This window comes from Cylas formicarius, unplaced genomic scaffold (assembly GCF_029955315.1).
Source record: "Cylas formicarius isolate icCylForm1 unplaced genomic scaffold, icCylForm1.1 PGA_scaffold_10__41_contigs__length_53128322, whole genome shotgun sequence".
In the NCBI taxonomy this organism is placed as follows: Eukaryota; Metazoa; Arthropoda; class Insecta; order Coleoptera; family Brentidae; genus Cylas; species Cylas formicarius.
In genome coordinates, this window is record NW_026844214.1 from 33,779,844 (window position 1) to 33,800,073 (window position 20,230).

Below are 20,230 nucleotides of genomic sequence, written 5' to 3' on the forward strand. Positions count from 1 at the left end.
GCAAAGTTGAAAGAATACTTGGTTTCCGCGCAATGACTCTTCAGGGCAGTCGTATTTTTTTTGTCGTATTTGTGACCATTAATTCTGTTTTTAAGATACTGGCTTGTTTGACCGATGTACACACCCTCACAATCGTTGCAAGGTATCTCGTAAATGACGTGACTCTTCTTTTCGTCCGGTATCTTGTCTTTTAATTTACTGAAAATGTTTTTTACCAAATTGTATCCTTTGTGAGCAATAGTAATGTTGTGATTCATAAAAATTTTGCTAAAATTTTCGGACATACTGGGTATATAAGGAAGCGAAAGATAATTTTTTTTTTGTTTTTGCTGGGTGTTGCTTTTTTGTTTAGTTTGGTTATAGAATAGGTGTATACGTTTTTTGAAAATGGTGTTAATTAATCGTTCCGGATAGTTATTTAGTTTTAATGCTTGTTTTGCTTTAGTAATCGATTTTTCTCTGAAATCCGGATCAGAGAGTTTAATTGCACGGTCAGCCAAGCCAATAATTACGGATTTTTTTTGCGATATAGGGTGCTGGGAGTTAAAATTAACGTATCTGGAAGACCAGGTCACTTTAGTGTACCACTCGGTTTTAATTCCTTTTTTTAAATTATGAAGGGTTAAATCTAAAAAGTTGATTTTACTTTGGGACTCTATTTCTATTGTAAATTGTAATTTCTGATGGTAGCTGTTGAAGAGTTGAAGAATTTCGTGTTGTTTGTTTTTTGGTATTGCCGTTATGCAATCGTCTACGTATCTGTAGAAAAAAGGTATGTCAAAAAGGGCATTGCTAAGGACCGACTCCTCCAAATCTTCCAGTACAATTTGTGCGATGGCGCTGGAAATTGAAACTCCCATGGCGCATCCGTCGATTTGTTGATAAAAAACTTTGTTGTATGCAAAATAGGTTGATTTTAGTGTTATTTCGACTGCTTCTAAAAAGTCATCGAGCGGAATGTCGGTAAAGGTTTTGATGTTATCCCATTTTTTGATGATTACTTGCTTAGCAATATTTATTGGAATGTTGGTGTATAGAGAAGCAACATCTAATGAAACTAGGATGTAATCGTTGGGTAGAGAAATATTTTTAATTTTGTTTTTGAAATCAAAAGAGTCTTTAATATAGTATCTATTTTTATGTATAACGTTTTGCAAGATGTTCTTTAAAAATTTTGAGAGTTTTTCAAATGGTGATTGGATACATGATACTATTGGTCTTAGAGGGATGGATTCCTTGTGAAGCTTGGGTAATCCATAAATTCTGGGTGGCTGAGAATTAAGAATTTTTAAGCTTTGCGCTGTGCTATGGGAAATGTATAACTTTTTTTCCCAGGAGGACACTAAGTCGTTGTTCTTTCTCTGAAAAATAGCTGTTGGGTCGTTTTTCATTTCTCTGTAGGTGGTATTGTCTTTTAGTAGATCTAGCATTTTTTTGTCATACTGAGCGTCCGTCATAATAACTGTTTTATTTGTTTTATCTGGTATCAAAATTTTGAGTTCTTTATGTTGTTTCAGGAAACGTTCTGTTTTTTTAATTTTAGCGCATAGTTTTGAATTTTGTTTATTTTGATCTGTTTTTCTTGGTTTTTTGTTGAATTTATTTTTGTAATTAGTTATTATATTGCAACATTCCGATCGCACCCCGTCCCTAGTTTGAGTGTTAAGACCGTTTAAGGAAGTTTCTATACCTGCAATTATGTCACCGATTGGTAACTGATCGGCTCGTTCTAACGGTGTAGCAAAATTTGGACCAAGACTCAAAACTTCATTTACGTATTCCGGAATAACGGTCTCTGTTAGATTTTCCACCCAATCGGTGACACAAATATCTGGATTTTTGTTTTTTTTGTATAATTGTTCGAATTTCTTAATGTTTTTGTTTTTAATTTTTTGGAACAAGAATTCGGTTTTTTTTGTTTGTCTGTCGATCAAAATTGTTGATATGTTTGCAGGGACTAGAGTGGTGAGCTTTTCTATAAAACCGTCAATTTGCCTTTGTAGTTTTGAGATATTTTTAGTTGTGTCCGTGATTAAAAGATTTATTGTATTTAGCACAAAATTTCCCATGATGCCCTCTCTGAATTTCTTTTCGAGATGTTTACAATTAAAAGTGATGTGTTTCATTTTAAAATTGAGAAAAATGGGGGTTACACCGTCGTTTTTGCACCGAAGGAGGAATATTCTTCTGTTCTTCTGTTTGCATAGTTGTGTTACTGATTTGCAGTATAATTTCAAGGTTCTTGTAGTTCCCTCGCCGAAAGTGTTAGAGATGTATTCGTAGGTAAGCATATTTTCACCCATGCTGTATATATATTGTTTATATTTTGTTTTTTCTTAGACCTTCTCTATATTTATGTTTAGCTTTTGGTTCTTGGGTTATAGGTCTTTGTATTAAAAGCGATTAAAATTTTTTTTGTCTATATATTGACGTTTCGGTCTTCTATGACCTTCTTCAGAAAGGGGTACAGTCTAAAATTATGTTATAGTACAGTTCTTTTTTTTTACATATACACAACGGAATTACAAAGAACCTTACCAAAAAGAGACAAACACAAATCTTAAAATTGAAGAGGTAGCATCATATGAAAGTTTATACTTTAAAAGCGTTTGGTTTTGTCATAGTGCCTAGAAATATTATTGTTTTGGTTTTTTCCAACTATGAGAATAAAAAAGTCATACCCTTGATAAAAGATAAAAGTCCAACAAAAAATGATTTGTATACGGCACTCACACACATAATACACACAAATTTAACGAAACAGTTAAAATATATATAAGAGTTTAAAATAATAATAATAATAATAATACCGATACGCGAGGTTTGCTCGCGTCGACGTTACTGTAAAAACATCGTACGATGCACGATTGTTTTGGTGCAAGGTTCAGAGGATATACAGAGTGTTTTTGTTAATTTATAATTTTTTTCTTTTATTTATTTTAAATTATTTTTATATATTATAATTTTATATTAATATATCCCTATGTTGTTACTTCCATTGTTGTTTTATTTCAGAATGTTGCAATATAACTTACTGAGATTGTTGGTGTCTGTTTTCGAATTTATAGAGTTCTTATTTTTTTGGATCTCAACCATTTCCAGAATTTCCCTTTTTTTTGTATTATTTTCGGTTTTTAGAATTTTTACTTTCGCAAAGTTGAAAGAATGCTTGGTTTCCGCGCAATGACTCTTCAGGGCAGTCGTATTTTTTTTGTCGTATTTGTGACCATTAATTCTGTTTTTAAGATACTGGCTTGTTTGACCGATGTACACACCCTCACAATCGTTGCAAGGTATCTCGTAAATGACGTGACTCTTCTTTTCGTCCGGTATCTTGTCTTTTAATTTACTGAAAATGTTTTTTACCAAATTGTATCCTTTGTGAGCAATAGTAATGTTGTGATTCATAAAAATTTTGCTAAAATTTTCGGACATACTGGGTATATAAGGAAGCGAAAGATAATTTTTTTTTTGTTTTTGCTGGGTGTTGCTTTTTTGTTTAGTTTGGTTATAGAATAGGTGTATACGTTTTTTGAAAATGGTGTTAATTAATCGTTCCGGATAGTTATTTAGTTTTAATGCTTGTTTTGCTTTAGTAATCGATTTTTCTCTGAAATCCGGATCAGAGAGTTTAATTGCACGGTCAGCCAAGCCAATAATTACGGATTTTTTTTGCGATATAGGGTGCTGGGAGTTAAAATTAACGTATCTGGAAGACCAGGTCACTTTAGTGTACCACTCGGTTTTAATTCCTTTTTTTAAATTATGAAGGGTTAAATCTAAAAAGTTGATTTTACTTTGGGACTCTATTTCTATTGTAAATTGTAATTTCTGATGGTAGCTGTTGAAGAGTTGAAGAATTTCGTGTTGTTTGTTTTTTGGTATTGCCGTTATGCAATCGTCTACGTATCTGTAGAAAAAAGGTATGTCAAAAAGGGCATTGCTAAGGACCGACTCCTCCAAATCTTCCAGTACAATTTGTGCGATGGCGCTGGAAATTGAAACTCCCATGGCGCATCCGTCGATTTGTTGATAAAAAACTTTGTTGTATGCAAAATAGGTTGATTTTAGTGTTATTTCGACTGCTTCTAAAAAGTCATCGAGCGGAATGTCGGTAAAGGTTTTGATGTTATCCCATTTTTTGATGATTACTTGCTTAGCAATATTTATTGGAATGTTGGTGTATAGAGAAGCAACATCCAATGAAACTAGGATGTAATCGTTGGGTAGAGAAATATTTTTAATTTTGTTTTTGAAATCAAAAGAGTCTTTAATATAGTATCTATTTTTATGTATAACGTTTTGCAAGATGTTCTTTAAAAATTTTGAGAGTTTTTCAAATGGTGATTGGATACATGATACTATTGGTCTTAGAGGGATGGATTCCTTGTGAAGCTTGGGTAATCCATAAAACGACCCAACAGCTATTTTTCAGAGAAAGAACAACGACTTAGTGTCCTCCTGGGAAAAAAAGTTATACATTTCCCATAGCACAGCGCAAAGCTTAAAAATTCTTAATTCTCAGCCACCCAGAATTTATGGATTACCCAAGCTTCACAAGGAATCCATCCCTCTAAGACCAATAGTATCATGTATCCAATCACCATTTGAAAAACTCTCAAAATTTTTAAAGAACATCTTGCAAAACGTTATACATAAAAATAGATACTATATTAAAGACTCTTTTGATTTCAAAAACAAAATTAAAAATATTTCTCTACCCAACGATTACATCCTAGTTTCATTAGATGTTGCTTCTCTATACACCAACATTCCAATAAATATTGCTAAGCAAGTAATCATCAAAAAATGGGATAACATCAAAACCTTTACCGACATTCCGCTCGATGACTTTTTAGAAGCAGTCGAAATAACACTAAAATCAACCTATTTTGCATACAACAAAGTTTTTTATCAACAAATCGACGGATGCGCCATGGGAGTTTCAATTTCCAGCGCCATCGCACAAATTGTACTGGAAGATTTGGAGGAGTCGGTCCTTAGCAATGCCCTTTTTGACATACCTTTTTTCTACAGATACGTAGACGATTGCATAACGGCAATACCAAAAAACAAACAACACGAAATTCTTCAACTCTTCAACAGCTACCATCAGAAATTACAATTTACAATAGAAATAGAGTCCCAAAGTAAAATCAACTTTTTAGATTTAACCCTTCATAATTTAAAAAAAGGAATTAAAACCGAGTGGTACACTAAAGTGACCTGGTCTTCCAGATACGTTAATTTTAACTCCCAGCACCCTATATCGCAAAAAAAATCCGTAATTATTGGCTTGGCTGACCGTGCAATTAAACTCTCTGATCCGGATTTCAGAGAAAAATCGATTACTAAAGCAAAACAAGCATTAAAACTAAATAACTATCCGGAACGATTAATTAACACCATTTTCAAAAAACGTATACACCTATTCTATAACCAAACTAAACAAAAAAGCAACACCCAGCAAAAACAAAAAAAAAATTATCTTTCGCTTCCTTATATACCCAGTATGTCCGAAAATTTTAGCAAAATTTTTATGAATCACAACATTACTATTGCTCACAAAGGATACAATTTGGTAAAAAACATTTTCAGTAAATTAAAAGACAAGATACCGGACGAAAAGAAGAGTCACGTCATTTACGAGATACCTTGCAACGATTGTGAGGGTGTGTACATCGGTCAAACAAGCCAGTATCTTAAAAACAGAATTAATGGTCACAAATACGACAAAAAAAATACGACTGCCCTGAAGAGTCATTGCGCGGAAACCAAGCATTCTTTCAACTTTGCGAAAGTAAAAATTCTAAAAACCGAAAATAATACAAAAAAAAGGGAAATTCTGGAAATGGTTGAGATCCAAAAAAATAAGAACTCTATAAATTCGAAAACAGACACCAACAATCTCAGTAAGTTATATTGCAACATTCTGAAATAAAACAACAATGGAAGTAACAACATATTAATATAAAATTATAATATATAAAAATAATTTAAAATAAATAAAAGAAAAAAATTATAAATTAACAAAAACACTCTGTATATCCTCTGAACCTTGCACCAAAACAATCGTGCATCGTACGATGTTTTTACAGTAACGTCGACGCGAGCAAACCTCGCGTATCGGTATTATTATTATTATTATTATTTTAAACTCTTATATATATTTTAACTGTTTCGTTAAATTTGTGTGTATTATGTGTGTGAGTGCCGTATACAAATCATTTTTTGTTGGACTTTTATCTTTTATCAAGGGTATGACTTTTTTATTCTCATAGTTGGAAAAAACCAAAACAATAATATTTCTAGGCACTATGACAAAACCAAACGCTTTTAAAGTATAAACTTTCATATGATGCTACCTCTTCAATTTTAAGATTTGTGTTTGTCTCTTTTTGGTAAGGTTCTTTGTAATTCCGTTGTGTATATGTAAAAAAAAAGAACTGTACTATAACATAATTTTAGACTGTACCCCTTTCTGAAGAAGGTCATAGAAGACCGAAACGTCAATATATGGACAAAAAAAATTTTAATCGCTTTTAATACAAAGACCTATAACCCAAGAACCAAAAGCTAAACATAAATATAGAGAAGGTCTAAGAAAAAACAAAATATAAACAATATATATACAGCATGGGTGAAAATATGCTTACCTACGAATACATCTCTAACACTTTCGGCGAGGGAACTACAAGAACCTTGAAATTATACTGCAAATCAGTAACACAACTATGCAAACAGAAGAACAGAAGAATATTCCTCCTTCGGTGCAAAAACGACGGTGTAACCCCCATTTTTCTCAATTTTAAAATGAAACACATCACTTTTAATTGTAAACATCTCGAAAAGAAATTCAGAGAGGGCATCATGGGAAATTTTGTGCTAAATACAATAAATCTTTTAATCACGGACACAACTAAAAATATCTCAAAACTACAAAGGCAAATTGACGGTTTTATAGAAAAGCTCACCACTCTAGTCCCTGCAAACATATCAACAATTTTGATCGACAGACAAACAAAAAAAACCGAATTCTTGTTCCAAAAAATTAAAAACAAAAACATTAAGAAATTCGAACAATTATACAAAAAAAACAAAAATCCAGATATTTGTGTCACCGATTGGGTGGAAAATCTAACAGAGACCGTTATTCCGGAATACGTAAATGAAGTTTTGAGTCTTGGTCCAAATTTTGCTACACCGTTAGAACGAGCCGATCAGTTACCAATCGGTGACATAATTGCAGGTATAGAAACTTCCTTAAACGGTCTTAACACTCAAACTAGGGACGGGGTGCGATCGGAATGTTGCAATATAATAACTAATTACAAAAATAAATTCAACAAAAAACCAAGAAAAACAGATCAAAATAAACAAAATTCAAAACTATGCGCTAAAATTAAAAAAACAGAACGTTTCCTGAAACAACATAAAGAACTCAAAATTTTGATACCAGATAAAACAAATAAAACAGTTATTATGACGGACGCTCAGTATGACAAAAAAATGCTAGATCTACTAAAAGACAATACCACCTACAGAGAAATGAAAAACGACCCAACAGCTATTTTTCAGAGAAAGAACAACGACTTAGTGTCCTCCTGGGAAAAAAAGTTATACATTTCCCATAGCACAGCGCAAAGCTTAAAAATTCTTAATTCTCAGCCACCCAGAATTTATGGATTACCCAAGCTTCACAAGGAATCCATCCCTCTAAGACCAATAGTATCATGTATCCAATCACCATTTGAAAAACTCTCAAAATTTTTAAAGAACATCTTGCAAAACGTTATACATAAAAATAGATACTATATTAAAGACTCTTTTGATTTCAAAAACAAAATTAAAAATATTTCTCTACCCAACGATTACATCCTAGTTTCATTAGATGTTGCTTCTCTATACACCAACATTCCAATAAATATTGCTAAGCAAGTAATCATCAAAAAATGGGATAACATCAAAACCTTTACCGACATTCCGCTCGATGACTTTTTAGAAGCAGTCGAAATAACACTAAAATCAACCTATTTTGCATACAACAAAGTTTTTTATCAACAAATCGACGGATGCGCCATGGGAGTTTCAATTTCCAGCGCCATCGCACAAATTGTACTGGAAGATTTGGAGGAGTCGGTCCTTAGCAATGCCCTTTTTGACATACCTTTTTTCTACAGATACGTAGACGATTGCATAACGGCAATACCAAAAAACAAACAACACGAAATTCTTCAACTCTTCAACAGCTACCATCAGAAATTACAATTTACAATAGAAATAGAGTCCCAAAGTAAAATCAACTTTTTAGATTTAACCCTTCATAATTTAAAAAAAGGAATTAAAACCGAGTGGTACACTAAAGTGACCTGGTCTTCCAGATACGTTAATTTTAACTCCCAGCACCCTATATCGCAAAAAAAATCCGTAATTATTGGCTTGGCTGACCGTGCAATTAAACTCTCTGATCCGGATTTCAGAGAAAAATCGATTACTAAAGCAAAACAAGCATTAAAACTAAATAACTATCCGGAACGATTAATTAACACCATTTTCAAAAAACGTATACACCTATTCTATAACCAAACTAATCAAAAAAGCAACACCCAGCAAAAACAAAAAAAAAATTATCTTTCGCTTCCTTATATACCCAGTATGTCCGAAAATTTTAGCAAAATTTTTATGAATCACAACATTACTATTGCTCACAAAGGATACAATTTGGTAAAAAACATTTTCAGTAAATTAAAAGACAAGATACCGGACGAAAAGAAGAGTCACGTCATTTACGAGATACCTTGCAACGATTGTGAGGGTGTGTACATCGGTCAAACAAGCCAGTATCTTAAAAACAGAATTAATGGTCACAAATACGACAAAAAAAATACGACTGCCCTGAAGAGTCATTGCGCGGAAACCAAGCATTCTTTCAACTTTGCGAAAGTAAAAATTCTAAAAACCGAAAATAATACAAAAAAAAGGGAAATTCTGGAAATGGTTGAGATCCAAAAAAATAAGAACTCTATAAATTCGAAAACAGACACCAACAATCTCAGTAAGTTATATTGCAACATTCTGAAATAAAACAACAATGGAAGTAACAACATATTAATATAAAATTATAATATATAAAAATAATTTAAAATAAATAAAAGAAAAAAATTATAAATTAACAAAAACACTCTGTATATCCTCTGAACCTTGCACCAAAACAATCGTGCATCGTACGATGTTTTTACAGTAACGTCGACGCGAGCAAACCTCGCGTATCGGTATTATTATTATTATTATTATTTTAAACTCTTATATATATTTTAACTGTTTCGTTAAATTTGTGTGTATTATGTGTGTGAGTGCCGTATACAAATCATTTTTTGTTGGACTTTTATCTTTTATCAAGGGTATGACTTTTTTATTCTCATAGTTGGAAAAAACCAAAACAATAATATTTCTAGGCACTATGACAAAACCAAACGCTTTTAAAGTATAAACTTTCATATGATGCTACCTCTTCAATTTTAAGATTTGTGTTTGTCTCTTTTTGGTAAGGTTCTTTGTAATTCCGTTGTGTATATGTAAAAAAAAAGAACTGTACTATAACATAATTTTAGACTGTACCCCTTTCTGAAGAAGGTCATAGAAGACCGAAACGTCATTATATGGACAAAAAAAATTTTAATCGCTTTTAATACAAAGACCTATAACCCAAGAACCAAAAGCTAAACATAAATATAGAGAAGGTCTAAGAAAAAACAAAATATAAACAATATATATACAGCATGGGTGAAAATATGCTTACCTACGAATACATCTCTAACACTTTCGGCGAGGGAACTACAAGAACCTTGAAATTATACTGCAAATCAGTAACACAACTATGCAAACAGAAGAACAGAAGAATATTCCTCCTTCGGTGCAAAAACGACGGTGTAACCCCCATTTTTCTCAATTTTAAAATGAAACACATCACTTTTAATTGTAAACATCTCGAAAAGAAATTCAGAGAGGGCATCATGGGAAATTTTGTGCTAAATACAATAAATCTTTTAATCACGGACACAACTAAAAATATCTCAAAACTACAAAGGCAAATTGACGGTTTTATAGAAAAGCTCACCACTCTAGTCCCTGCAAACATATCAACAATTTTGATCGACAGACAAACAAAAAAAACCGAATTCTTGTTCCAAAAAATTAAAAACAAAAACATTAAGAAATTCGAACAATTATACAAAAAAAACAAAAATCCAGATATTTGTGTCACCGATTGGGTGGAAAATCTAACAGAGACCGTTATTCCGGAATACGTAAATGAAGTTTTGAGTCTTGGTCCAAATTTTGCTACACCGTTAGAACGAGCCGATCAGTTACCAATCGGTGACATAATTGCAGGTATAGAAACTTCCTTAAACGGTCTTAACACTCAAACTAGGGACGGGGTGCGATCGGAATGTTGCAATATAATAACTAATTACAAAAATAAATTCAACAAAAAACCAAAAAAAACAGATCAAAATAAACAAAATTCAAAACTATGCGCTAAAATTAAAAAAACAGAACGTTTCCTGAAACAACATAAAGAACTCAAAATTTTGATACCAGATAAAACAAATAAAACAGTTATTATGACGGACGCTCAGTATGACAAAAAAATGCTAGATCTACTAAAAGACAATACCACCTACAGAGAAATGAAAAACGACCCAACAGCTATTTTTCAGAGAAAGAACAACGACTTAGTGTCCTCCTGGGAAAAAAAGTTATACATTTCCCATAGCACAGCGCAAAGCTTAAAAATTCTTAATTCTCAGCCACCCAGAATTTATGGATTACCCAAGCTTCACAAGGAATCCATCCCTCTAAGACCAATAGTATCATGTATCCAATCACCATTTGAAAAACTCTCAAAATTTTTAAAGAACATCTTGCAAAACGTTATACATAAAAATAGATACTATATTAAAGACTCTTTTGATTTCAAAAACAAAATTAAAAATATTTCTCTACCCAACGATTACATCCTAGTTTCATTAGATGTTGCTTCTCTATACACCAACATTCCAATAAATATTGCTAAGCAAGTAATCATCAAAAAATGGGATAACATCAAAACCTTTACCGACATTCCGCTCGATGACTTTTTAGAAGCAGTCGAAATAACACTAAAATCAACCTATTTTGCATATAACAAAGTTTTTTATCAACAAATCGACGGATGCGCCATGGGAGTTTCAATTTCCAGCGCCATCGCACAAATTGTACTGGAAGATTTGGAGGAGTCGGTCCTTAGCAATGCCCTTTTTGACATACCTTTTTTCTACAGATACGTAGACGATTGCATAACGGCAATACCAAAAAACAAACAACACGAAATTCTTCAACTCTTCAACAGCTACCATCAGAAATTACAATTTACAATAGAAATAGAGTCCCAAAGTAAAATCAACTTTTTAGATTTAACCCTTCATAATTTAAAAAAAGGAATTAAAACCGAGTGGTACACTAAAGTGACCTGGTCTTCCAGATACGTTAATTTTAACTCCCAGCACCCTATATCGCAAAAAAAATCCGTAATTATTGGCTTGGCTGACCGTGCAATTAAACTCTCTGATCCGGATTTCAGAGAAAAATCGATTACTAAAGCAAAACAAGCATTAAAACTAAATAACTATCCGGAACGATTAATTAACACCATTTTCAAAAAACGTATACACCTATTCTATAACCAAACTAAACAAAAAAGCAACACCCAACAAAAACAAAAAAAAAATTATCTTTCGCTTCCTTATATACCCAGTATGTCCGAAAATTTTAGCAAAATTTTTATGAATCACAACATTACTATTGCTCACAAAGGATACAATTTGGTAAAAAACATTTTCAGTAAATTAAAAGACAAGATACCGGACGAAAAGAAGAGTCACGTCATTTACGAGATACCTTGCAACGATTGTGAGGGTGTGTACATCGGTCAAACAAGCCAGTATCTTAAAAACAGAATTAATGGTCACAAATACGACAAAAAAAATACGACTGCCCTGAAGAGTCATTGCGCGGAAACCAAGCATTCTTTCAACTTTGCGAAAGTAAAAATTCTAAAAACCGAAAATAATACAAAAAAAAGGGAAATTCTGGAAATGGTTGAGATCCAAAAAAATAAGAACTCTATAAATTCGAAAACAGACACCAACAATCTCAGTAAGTTATATTGCAACATTCTGAAATAAAACAACAATGGAAGTAACAACATAGGGATATATTAATATAAAATTATAATATATAAAAATAATTTAAAATAAATAAAAGAAAAAAATTATAAATTAACAAAAACACTCTGTATATCCTCTGAACCTTGCACCAAAACAATCGTGCATCGTACGATGTTTTTACAGTAACGTCGACGCGAGCAAACCTCGCGTATCGGTATTATTATTATTATTATTATTATTTTAAACTCTTATATATATTTTAACTGTTTCGTTAAATTTGTGTGTATTATGTGTGTGAGTGCCGTATACAAATCATTTTTTGTTGGACTTTTATCTTTTATCAAGGGTATGACTTTTTTATTCTCATAGTTGGAAAAAACCAAAACAATAATATTTCTAGGCACTATGACAAAACCAAACGCTTTTAAAGTATAAACTTTCATATGATGCTACCTCTTCAATTTTAAGATTTGTGTTTGTCTCTTTTTGGTAAGGTTCTTTGTAATTCCGTTGTGTATATGTAAAAAAAAAGAACTGTACTATAACATAATTTTAGACTGTACCCCTTTCTGAAGAAGGTCATAGAAGACCGAAACGTCAATATATGGACAAAAAAAATTTTAATCGCTTTTAATACAAAGACCTATAACCCAAGAACCAAAAGCTAAACATAAATATAGAGAAGGTCTAAGAAAAAACAAAATATAAACAATATATATATATATATATATATATATATATATATATATATATATATATATATATATATATATATATATATATATATATATATATATATATATATATATATATATATATATATATATATATATATATATATATATATATATATATATCAAAATCTCACTTGGCATCTTCAGTGCTCGCGCTCCGAAAACACTTCGAACACTGGGCATGTCCGGGATAGCTTGTGTCTTTTTGGTGCGTGTGTGATAAGGCAACCTTGTAAATGTTGGCAGCAAGTTCTGGTTGCGGCAATTTATAAGAAAATTCAAGTTGCATAGCGAAGTAACCCTCCTTTGTCTTAGTTTTTCATAAAACTTGGTGGCTGTAAAGGTCTTCTCCCCGTAAAGGTATATGATATTTTCACATATTGATTCACGGATGGAAAAATGTGATGAACGTGTGGTTAACGGCATGTGAGTCACGAGTTTATTTGGTAGTGGGCGAGTACTTAATGAACGAGTGACTTAAAAAGTTTACCAAACGTGTTGCATACTATACTTTTTCTATGACCATTAGTTTTTGGGTACATTTTTGCAAAACAACACGAATATATTCACTGCCAGTCAGAATTGACAAACATTAAAATTCAAGCCGTGCAGCAATATACTAAAAATGTGGCTCGGATCCGTGGGAAATGAAACTGACGTTGTAAAATGACACTTTTTGCACACTAAATCGGTGTATAATTAGGAATTTTATATAAAATATAAAAATATTTCTAGGTGCACTTTTGTACCATATCTCTTGGTAAGGAACAATAATAGCTAATAATAATGCAAATTTATGTATTTAAAGATAATCACGATCAATGAAAACCATAATGAAACACGTCAACTATATATAGATCACAACAACTTTGGAGTTGACGTCGTAAAAATATTATGAGCGACTCTAATTACCACACGTAGCTATATACAAAAAATTCTTCTTTTTCAGGCAAAAAATGGCGATCTCTCACTCCACAAGACCGAAGACCGTTCGTTGAAGAAGCTGAACGATTGAGAGTAATACACATGACTGAACATCCTAACTATAAGTACAGACCACGCCGGCGCAAGCACAATAAACAACGGGCGACACCTGGAGGGCCACGAGTTGGAGCTTCGTTGCCTAGCCCAAACTTGCCAAATATGTCTCCTCGTTACCAGGGTTATGTTCCTAATGCGGGATTGTCGCCTACAGTGTCGGCAAGTGGTTACGGCTCCCCCATGGATTTTCCAAGTCCAGGTGGGAGTATTGGAGAATATAGCGGTCAAGAGAAAAGGTAATGCATATTAGATAAACATTCTTTTCAAAGAGATTGTCACAAATCAATCTATTATCTACAGAGAAGCAACAAATTATGGTGCGCTTTTAACAATTTTAATGGTAATAGAAATAAATTACAGTGGCAGGAATATTTAGTAAAAATATTTAAAGCTGTGTTGCATACCCACCAAAATCACATGGTCTTGTCGACTGACATTACTCAATGCAGAATTGAATTTACTGTTGACAGCAGCTATTCTTTGTTTCTTTTCTGTTTTTTTTTTTATACTCGTCATTCTATCATTTTATCAGATAACTTATTACCGTTATTTCACTAATTGTTCTGCCCGTCTGGGATTTGCTTTCTCTGTGACTCACTCTTCTTGTCATCTGTTGAGAATTTTGTACTATTTTTCCGTTCTCCATCGCATCGCTATCTTTTGCGTGGTTTATGGATAACTTCTTGCTACCGCAAGTAGTCCTAATTAATAATTATGGAGGTTGATACAATGTACGAGGGCAGCGCCAAAATTTCCCGGCTGACTATGAAAGAAGCAAAGTAGAGTAACATTTTTTTATTATTTTTCGATATAATCCCCCTTAACTTAATCCCTTTAATAAAATATTATTTTGGTTTGTCTGCAAAATGAGCTACGTCCACGTAAATCCTTTTTCAAATATCCAAACAAATAATAGTCGCTGGGGGCCATATCTGGACTATAGGGAGGATGATCTATCTGTTAGAACCCACACTCTAAAATGGCAGCTTGTGCAACACCAGCAGTATAAACAGGTGCATTATCGTACAAAAGACTCACGCCTTCGGTCAGTTTTCCTCGACGTTTTACACGTATGCTGTCTCGCAATTTATGTAATAATGTTGCGTAATATTTACCATTGACAGTGGTATTAGTTTCTTTAAAATCTATCAAAAGAATTTCTTCACAATCCCAAAAGATCGTGGCCATCACCTTTTTTGTTGAGTGGCAGACTCTGAATTTTCTTGGAGGTGCTTCACCCTTACGACGCCACTCCATTGATTCTTTTTTCGATAGAGGGTCATAATAGAGAACCATAATTTCATCTCCCGTCTCAATAGTTCCTATCACAGGCTTCGGTTCCGACCCACAGATCGCGCACACTCGACACGGCGTTATTTTTGAATAGCGAAAAGGTTTTTAGGAACCCATCTTGCATCTTTATGCATACCTAAATGATCATGCAGGATTCGACGAACACTTGTATCAGAAAGCTAATTAATTTCTGAGATTTCCTTGACCTTTAAACGTCGATCAGTCAATACCACCTCTTCCACAATCGCAACAATATCTTCCGTTATGACCTCCACTGATTGACCAGTTGTTGAATCATCTTCAATTGACTCCTGCCCATTCGAAAACGGTTTGCCCATTCATTCACTACAGAATACGAAGGAGAATTTTAGGTGCTAACCCTTCTTTTGTCAAAACTTTTATGACTGCTCTATACTCAATTTGCGGTGTTTGCGACATTTTTTCGGACACGTCTTGTTTAAAATGCCGTCAATAAAAAACTATTTGACGCAAGACTTCAATTTTTGTTTTTGCAGCCTACTAAGATATATATTTAAAAGAAGACAAAGTTTTATCGTGATACTGAAGCTGCATCTATGTCAGGCCGGGAAATTTTGGCGCTAACCTCGTATATGAGTAAGATTCTTGTGTTTCAATCGATAAATCCACCTGGGTAGTATTCTACCGTACCAACAAACAGCCCAAAAAACATTATCTGTATTTCTTTCACTATAACTTCAATGCATTTCGCCTAATTCGTTATCAGTAAGTAATTGGAATTATTGGTCGTGGTTTTTTATACACGTCAGAACAGTTTATGGATCATTGTTCAATGGTTCTAAGGAAAGAGTCTTAAATAAATTTAGAAGGGGTTCTTTCTTTTTCCGAACCATGTTTCTGGGTATAAACCAATTGTGTTGGATTACAAATCATAAAACACCATGGTGAGTATATATTGTGCCCTGTCTTCCAGATCTTTTTTGTCACACAATTATTACAGAGCTAGCTAATACACCGTCATGGTATTTTTTATCGTATATTCCAACAAAAAGCTATATTCCAGATAACTAGCGCATATCAGTTTTACACCTTTAATTCGTTTCACTTCAATCAAATTTTCCGATTTAACAAACGAGGATCAATTTTATCTCCAAACTTTATTTCAGGTATAGTCCAGATAGCTACAAATTTAATCAATTTAGTTACGTGGGTTACCAAAACTTTCCCCAAAAAAGCCCTTACTCGATACACACGCCCGAAACATCGCCCACCCACAGTCCGGAGCCGAAAAAAATTCCGCCGAGCCCTCAAGAACCTGGAAAAGACACGAATAGCCAAGAAAAAAACGCACAGCTTCCAACGCCAGAAATGAGTCCGTTGGAGCAACACGAAAAAGAACATTACAACGCGTATGAGGATAGCAAAACCAGAGTGTCAAATATTCAACATGCGAACAATGTTCCCAACACGCAAGCGCATTATAGTACAAAGGTAATCATTGTTTATTGCGTTTCTGCTCTCTTTGCAACTTGCGTATTGCGTTTCAGGTTCAAAACTTCAGACAAATTAGTCAAAGTTACACAAACACTCAACCTATCACTTCTGTGCCGATGGCGAACGGAATGTACGTTATGTGCGCTAGTAAGAGTGGCGTAGAACAGGGTCATGTGGTTACCGGCACGTTTTATCCTCCAGTAGCAACCAGTCAAGATCAGCAATTGCTGGGAGTTAGTCAGCAGAATGCAATGAATACTGTGATAGCCAACTCTGCCGCTGGTGGTATTCACTATTACAACGCGAATGTTCAACCTTACTACACGGTCAAAGAATACGCGACTTACGATCAAAGTGAGAAGGATGATTTTCTAAAGTAAGTTACTTGTTTTTCGGTAAGGCAGCGGGTATGGATTTTATAAGGGATATTTTATTTTCCTAGATTGTTTACATTTTATACCTGTTGGAGATTTTGGGGATAAATCGTTTGCTACCGGAGGGTACTTTGTCACGTTAATTAGATTAATCGTTTATGCTTCTTTGAAAGAAGTGATTGTGTACAATCTTGTGTATAGAATACCTGGTAATAATTTCGTGCTCTTGTTGATTAAAATACATTTTATAAAATAGTAAATATGGTTGTAGTAATGGGTATATAACACATACAAACAGCCACTGATTGACCAAAGCTCAAGCTCACCCCCACCCCCCCAATCTGTAGGTATATGATCTGAGTTTTGGCTAGTAAATAAATAATAACTCGCAACATTTTATAAATCACTCTTTACACGCGAATTCAGGTGACGTTTTGAATGGGGTATTTTAGAGTTATCAGGAGAAAAATATATAACTATGATTATTGAAACAATGTAAAAACGAAAATTGTTAATTTAATTTTATTTGATATTGTTTAGAATTAAAAAATAAATCACTATTTTGTTATTCATTTTTTTTATTTAATTCTCACTAGAAGTCAAATTGTTTCCAGAAATTTTTTCGAGCTCATGAATATCTTTTTGATCAATTTTGATTTAATTTGACCTCGTGTGGTATTCGATAAGAAAATCCCACACCAAATTATGTTCTGAAATCAAATGATTAATAGTATATTATGCAACAAATGCGGGAAACGGCATTTGACTCACGAGTTTATTTGAAACGAGCGGAGCGAGTGTTTAATAAACGAGTGACTTAAAAAGTTTACCGAACGTGTTGTCTTGTCTACGACCGTTAGTTTTGGGTACATTTTCGCAAAACAACACGAATCAATTCACTGACATGACCGTCTGAATTGGCAAACGTCAAAATTCAAAGCGTGGGAAATATCTCCGAAAACATCCGATTGCCCCCAAACCCGTTCGGTAAAATCCCGGAAAGGTCAGAAGTGGCTCGGATTCATGGGAAACGAAACTGATGTGGTAAAGTGATGCTTCGCACATGCTACGGTGTGTAATTACGTATTATACAGACGGGAGTAGACACATTTATTTTTTGATCTCCAATAATGTTAATTTTTGTCTTCATTAAGTACCAACAAAACAGAAGATTTCGTCCACTTGATTTTTTAGAAACCATAACAACGTCAAAAAATATCCACTAAAACCCATCCGGTGCCATAGTAATCTGTCGAAAAAACACGTTTTGATTGGTTAAAAATTACAGGCGTTGAACGTTCACAAAAATTTAAAAAGAAAATTTGATCTTGTTCAAGAAATGAAAAACATTGGTCATAGATATATTTAGGTAAAAAATTATTAAAAACACCTCAAATAAATAGGTACTGTTTTTAATAATCAATTATTTTTGTACGTTACGTTTTTTAAGAATTCAGATTATTATAATTTTAATTTTATACGTAATATTTAAAGAAAATTTTGTTTGATCACGCAATAATTGCAGTAGTATATTGGTAAATAATGCAATCAAACTACGCGAACACCACTTTCTCCAGTTAATATGAGTGAGAAAAAGAGCACAATTCCCATTACTATCACTTTTTCTAATGTAAAATTTACATCAGTTCTATATCACGTCGTTACCAATCCATCTCAGATCGAGTTCACTGTTGCCATGTTATACAAAGCGCAATGTTTGTGTAACGCCATTAATTTTGTTATAGTTATTCTCACATAAAGCCGTTGATGGATAAGCCACCTCCCAACGAGTATCTCCATCCGTACAAGGGCCTCGAAGACCCGTACCAAGACTATCCCCAGTCTTCGGATCAACAAAATATAGTCCAAAATTACATTTCGGAGGAGCGCAGCGACCCCGACTCCGACGTGGATACGCAAGAGTTTGACAAGTACCTCAAATTTGATGGGAATAACGCCTCTAGTGGTCTGGACTTGAGAGGTGTAGATTCGAATCACAACTATCATCGACCCGAAGTGCTAACTTCGAGTGCCGTGTCACAAAATTCTCCGGTTTTGTCCTACAGTTACCAATCACAGCCCACTAGTGTGATTCATCCAACGGGTGCCGTGAAATCAGAATTCGTCGGTTGTCCGGAAGTGTACGATCTCGCGTCTGGTGTCGCCCCGAAAAACGAAGACGATTTTAGTGAAATTTTGGCGGGAGTCAGAAAAACTTGTTTCAGTACTTGAATTATCAAAAGTTAGGTAAATGAATTTGTGCAATATATATAAACGCCGGTTCTAATTTTGTTTGAGAGATTCCGGATTCTTTGTTTTGGAGGTTTTTGTTGAGTAAAATACTCGCGCGGGTCAGTTATGAATGAAGAAACATGTCGCGCTGCGATTTCGACTGTTTTATATAAAAAATCAGAATTCGAATATTTGGTTTTTAAGAATCAAAAAATCTTACGAGTTAGTGAATCTTTTAAAGTTGTATATTTGAAAACGTTAAAAAATATAATATTCTTGCTACAATACCTATGTGTTTTATCGACCACTTCCAAAGGGACAATTATCCAGTCATTTATCGTACTATATCATAAATTTTCAAGAAAATTTTCTTGCTTGAAATGAACAATCCACATCAGAAGCCTTGTCCTATGCCGATAATACAGGCAGTGGTGAAGCGAACTTCAAAACATGCTGAGAAGGGCCATTTTAAAACTCGCATCAACGCTTTCAACGCTATTCAACAACCAACATTCGACGGTTTTCAGTTTCGTTGCGGAACTTTTGTCAAAATCTACCCAGATTCCCAGAAAAAACGTTTTTTTTTTCATTATAAGCAAACTATGATGACGAAACATGGTGAAAAATCACTATCAATCGAAAACTTCAAAAATGCTGCTGTTGATTTGGAAATCAATGTTTGATAGTTTTACACAACCTAACTTCATTTTTTATTGTTATGATTTTATTACAATAACATGATCTTGAGTCAATAAAACGTTTAATAAAACTAAATAATAAAGAAAATACTATTAGGAAATACAACAAATTAAAAAGTGGGTTTATTATGTGTAACATTCAAAAAAATATATATACAAATTTTCTATTATTCGTT

General features: G+C 33.4%; 3 protein-coding genes across 4 annotated transcripts in view; 2 read left to right on the forward strand and 1 right to left on the reverse strand.

Moving 5' to 3' along the window:
- Positions 1 to 19,629, forward strand: part of LOC132700344 (putative transcription factor SOX-15) — a 120,743-nt gene extending 101,114 nt beyond the window's left edge. The window contains exons 4-7 of the mRNA XM_060667586.1: positions 13,893 to 14,220; positions 16,423 to 16,747; positions 16,804 to 17,126; positions 18,870 to 19,629. Of these exons, the coding sequence (XP_060523569.1) occupies positions 13,893 to 14,220; positions 16,423 to 16,747; positions 16,804 to 17,126; positions 18,870 to 19,356 (1,463 nt within the window). The 3' untranslated portion in view covers positions 19,357 to 19,629. The remainder of the gene's footprint in view (positions 1 to 13,892; positions 14,221 to 16,422; positions 16,748 to 16,803; positions 17,127 to 18,869) is intronic.
- LOC132700362 (uncharacterized) lies at positions 2,455 to 4,164 on the reverse strand. Its single transcript, XM_060667619.1, has 2 exons — positions 2,682 to 4,164; positions 2,455 to 2,627 (listed from the first exon to the last, which is right to left on the reverse strand). Exon 1 carries the CDS (start codon positions 4,009 to 4,011, stop codon positions 3,007 to 3,009), a length of 1,005 nt encoding a protein of 334 aa, XP_060523602.1. The 5' UTR covers positions 4,012 to 4,164; the 3' UTR covers positions 2,455 to 2,627; positions 2,682 to 3,006.
- LOC132700350 (uncharacterized) lies at positions 11,217 to 12,884 on the forward strand. 2 transcript variants are annotated; one of them, XM_060667607.1, is made up of 2 exons: positions 11,217 to 12,698; positions 12,766 to 12,884. In XM_060667607.1, the coding sequence occupies exon 1, from the start codon at positions 11,223 to 11,225 to the stop codon at positions 12,225 to 12,227; it is 1,005 nt and encodes a 334-aa protein (XP_060523590.1). In that variant the 5' UTR covers positions 11,217 to 11,222; the 3' UTR covers positions 12,228 to 12,698; positions 12,766 to 12,884. The 2 variants fall into 2 exon arrangements, with proteins under 2 accessions (XP_060523590.1, XP_060523582.1); XM_060667599.1 differs by having other exon boundaries at positions 11,217 to 12,555; positions 12,610 to 12,869.
- Positions 19,630 to 20,230: the final 601 nt, after the last annotated feature.

Excerpts from the sequence above, each read along its gene's own strand:
- LOC132700362 (XM_060667619.1), bottom strand. The coding sequence starts at position 4,011 with ATGGGAGTTTCAATTTCCAGCGCCATCGCACAAATTGTACTGGAAGAT.
- LOC132700350 (XM_060667607.1), top strand. The coding sequence starts at position 11,223 with ATGGGAGTTTCAATTTCCAGCGCCATCGCACAAATTGTACTGGAAGAT.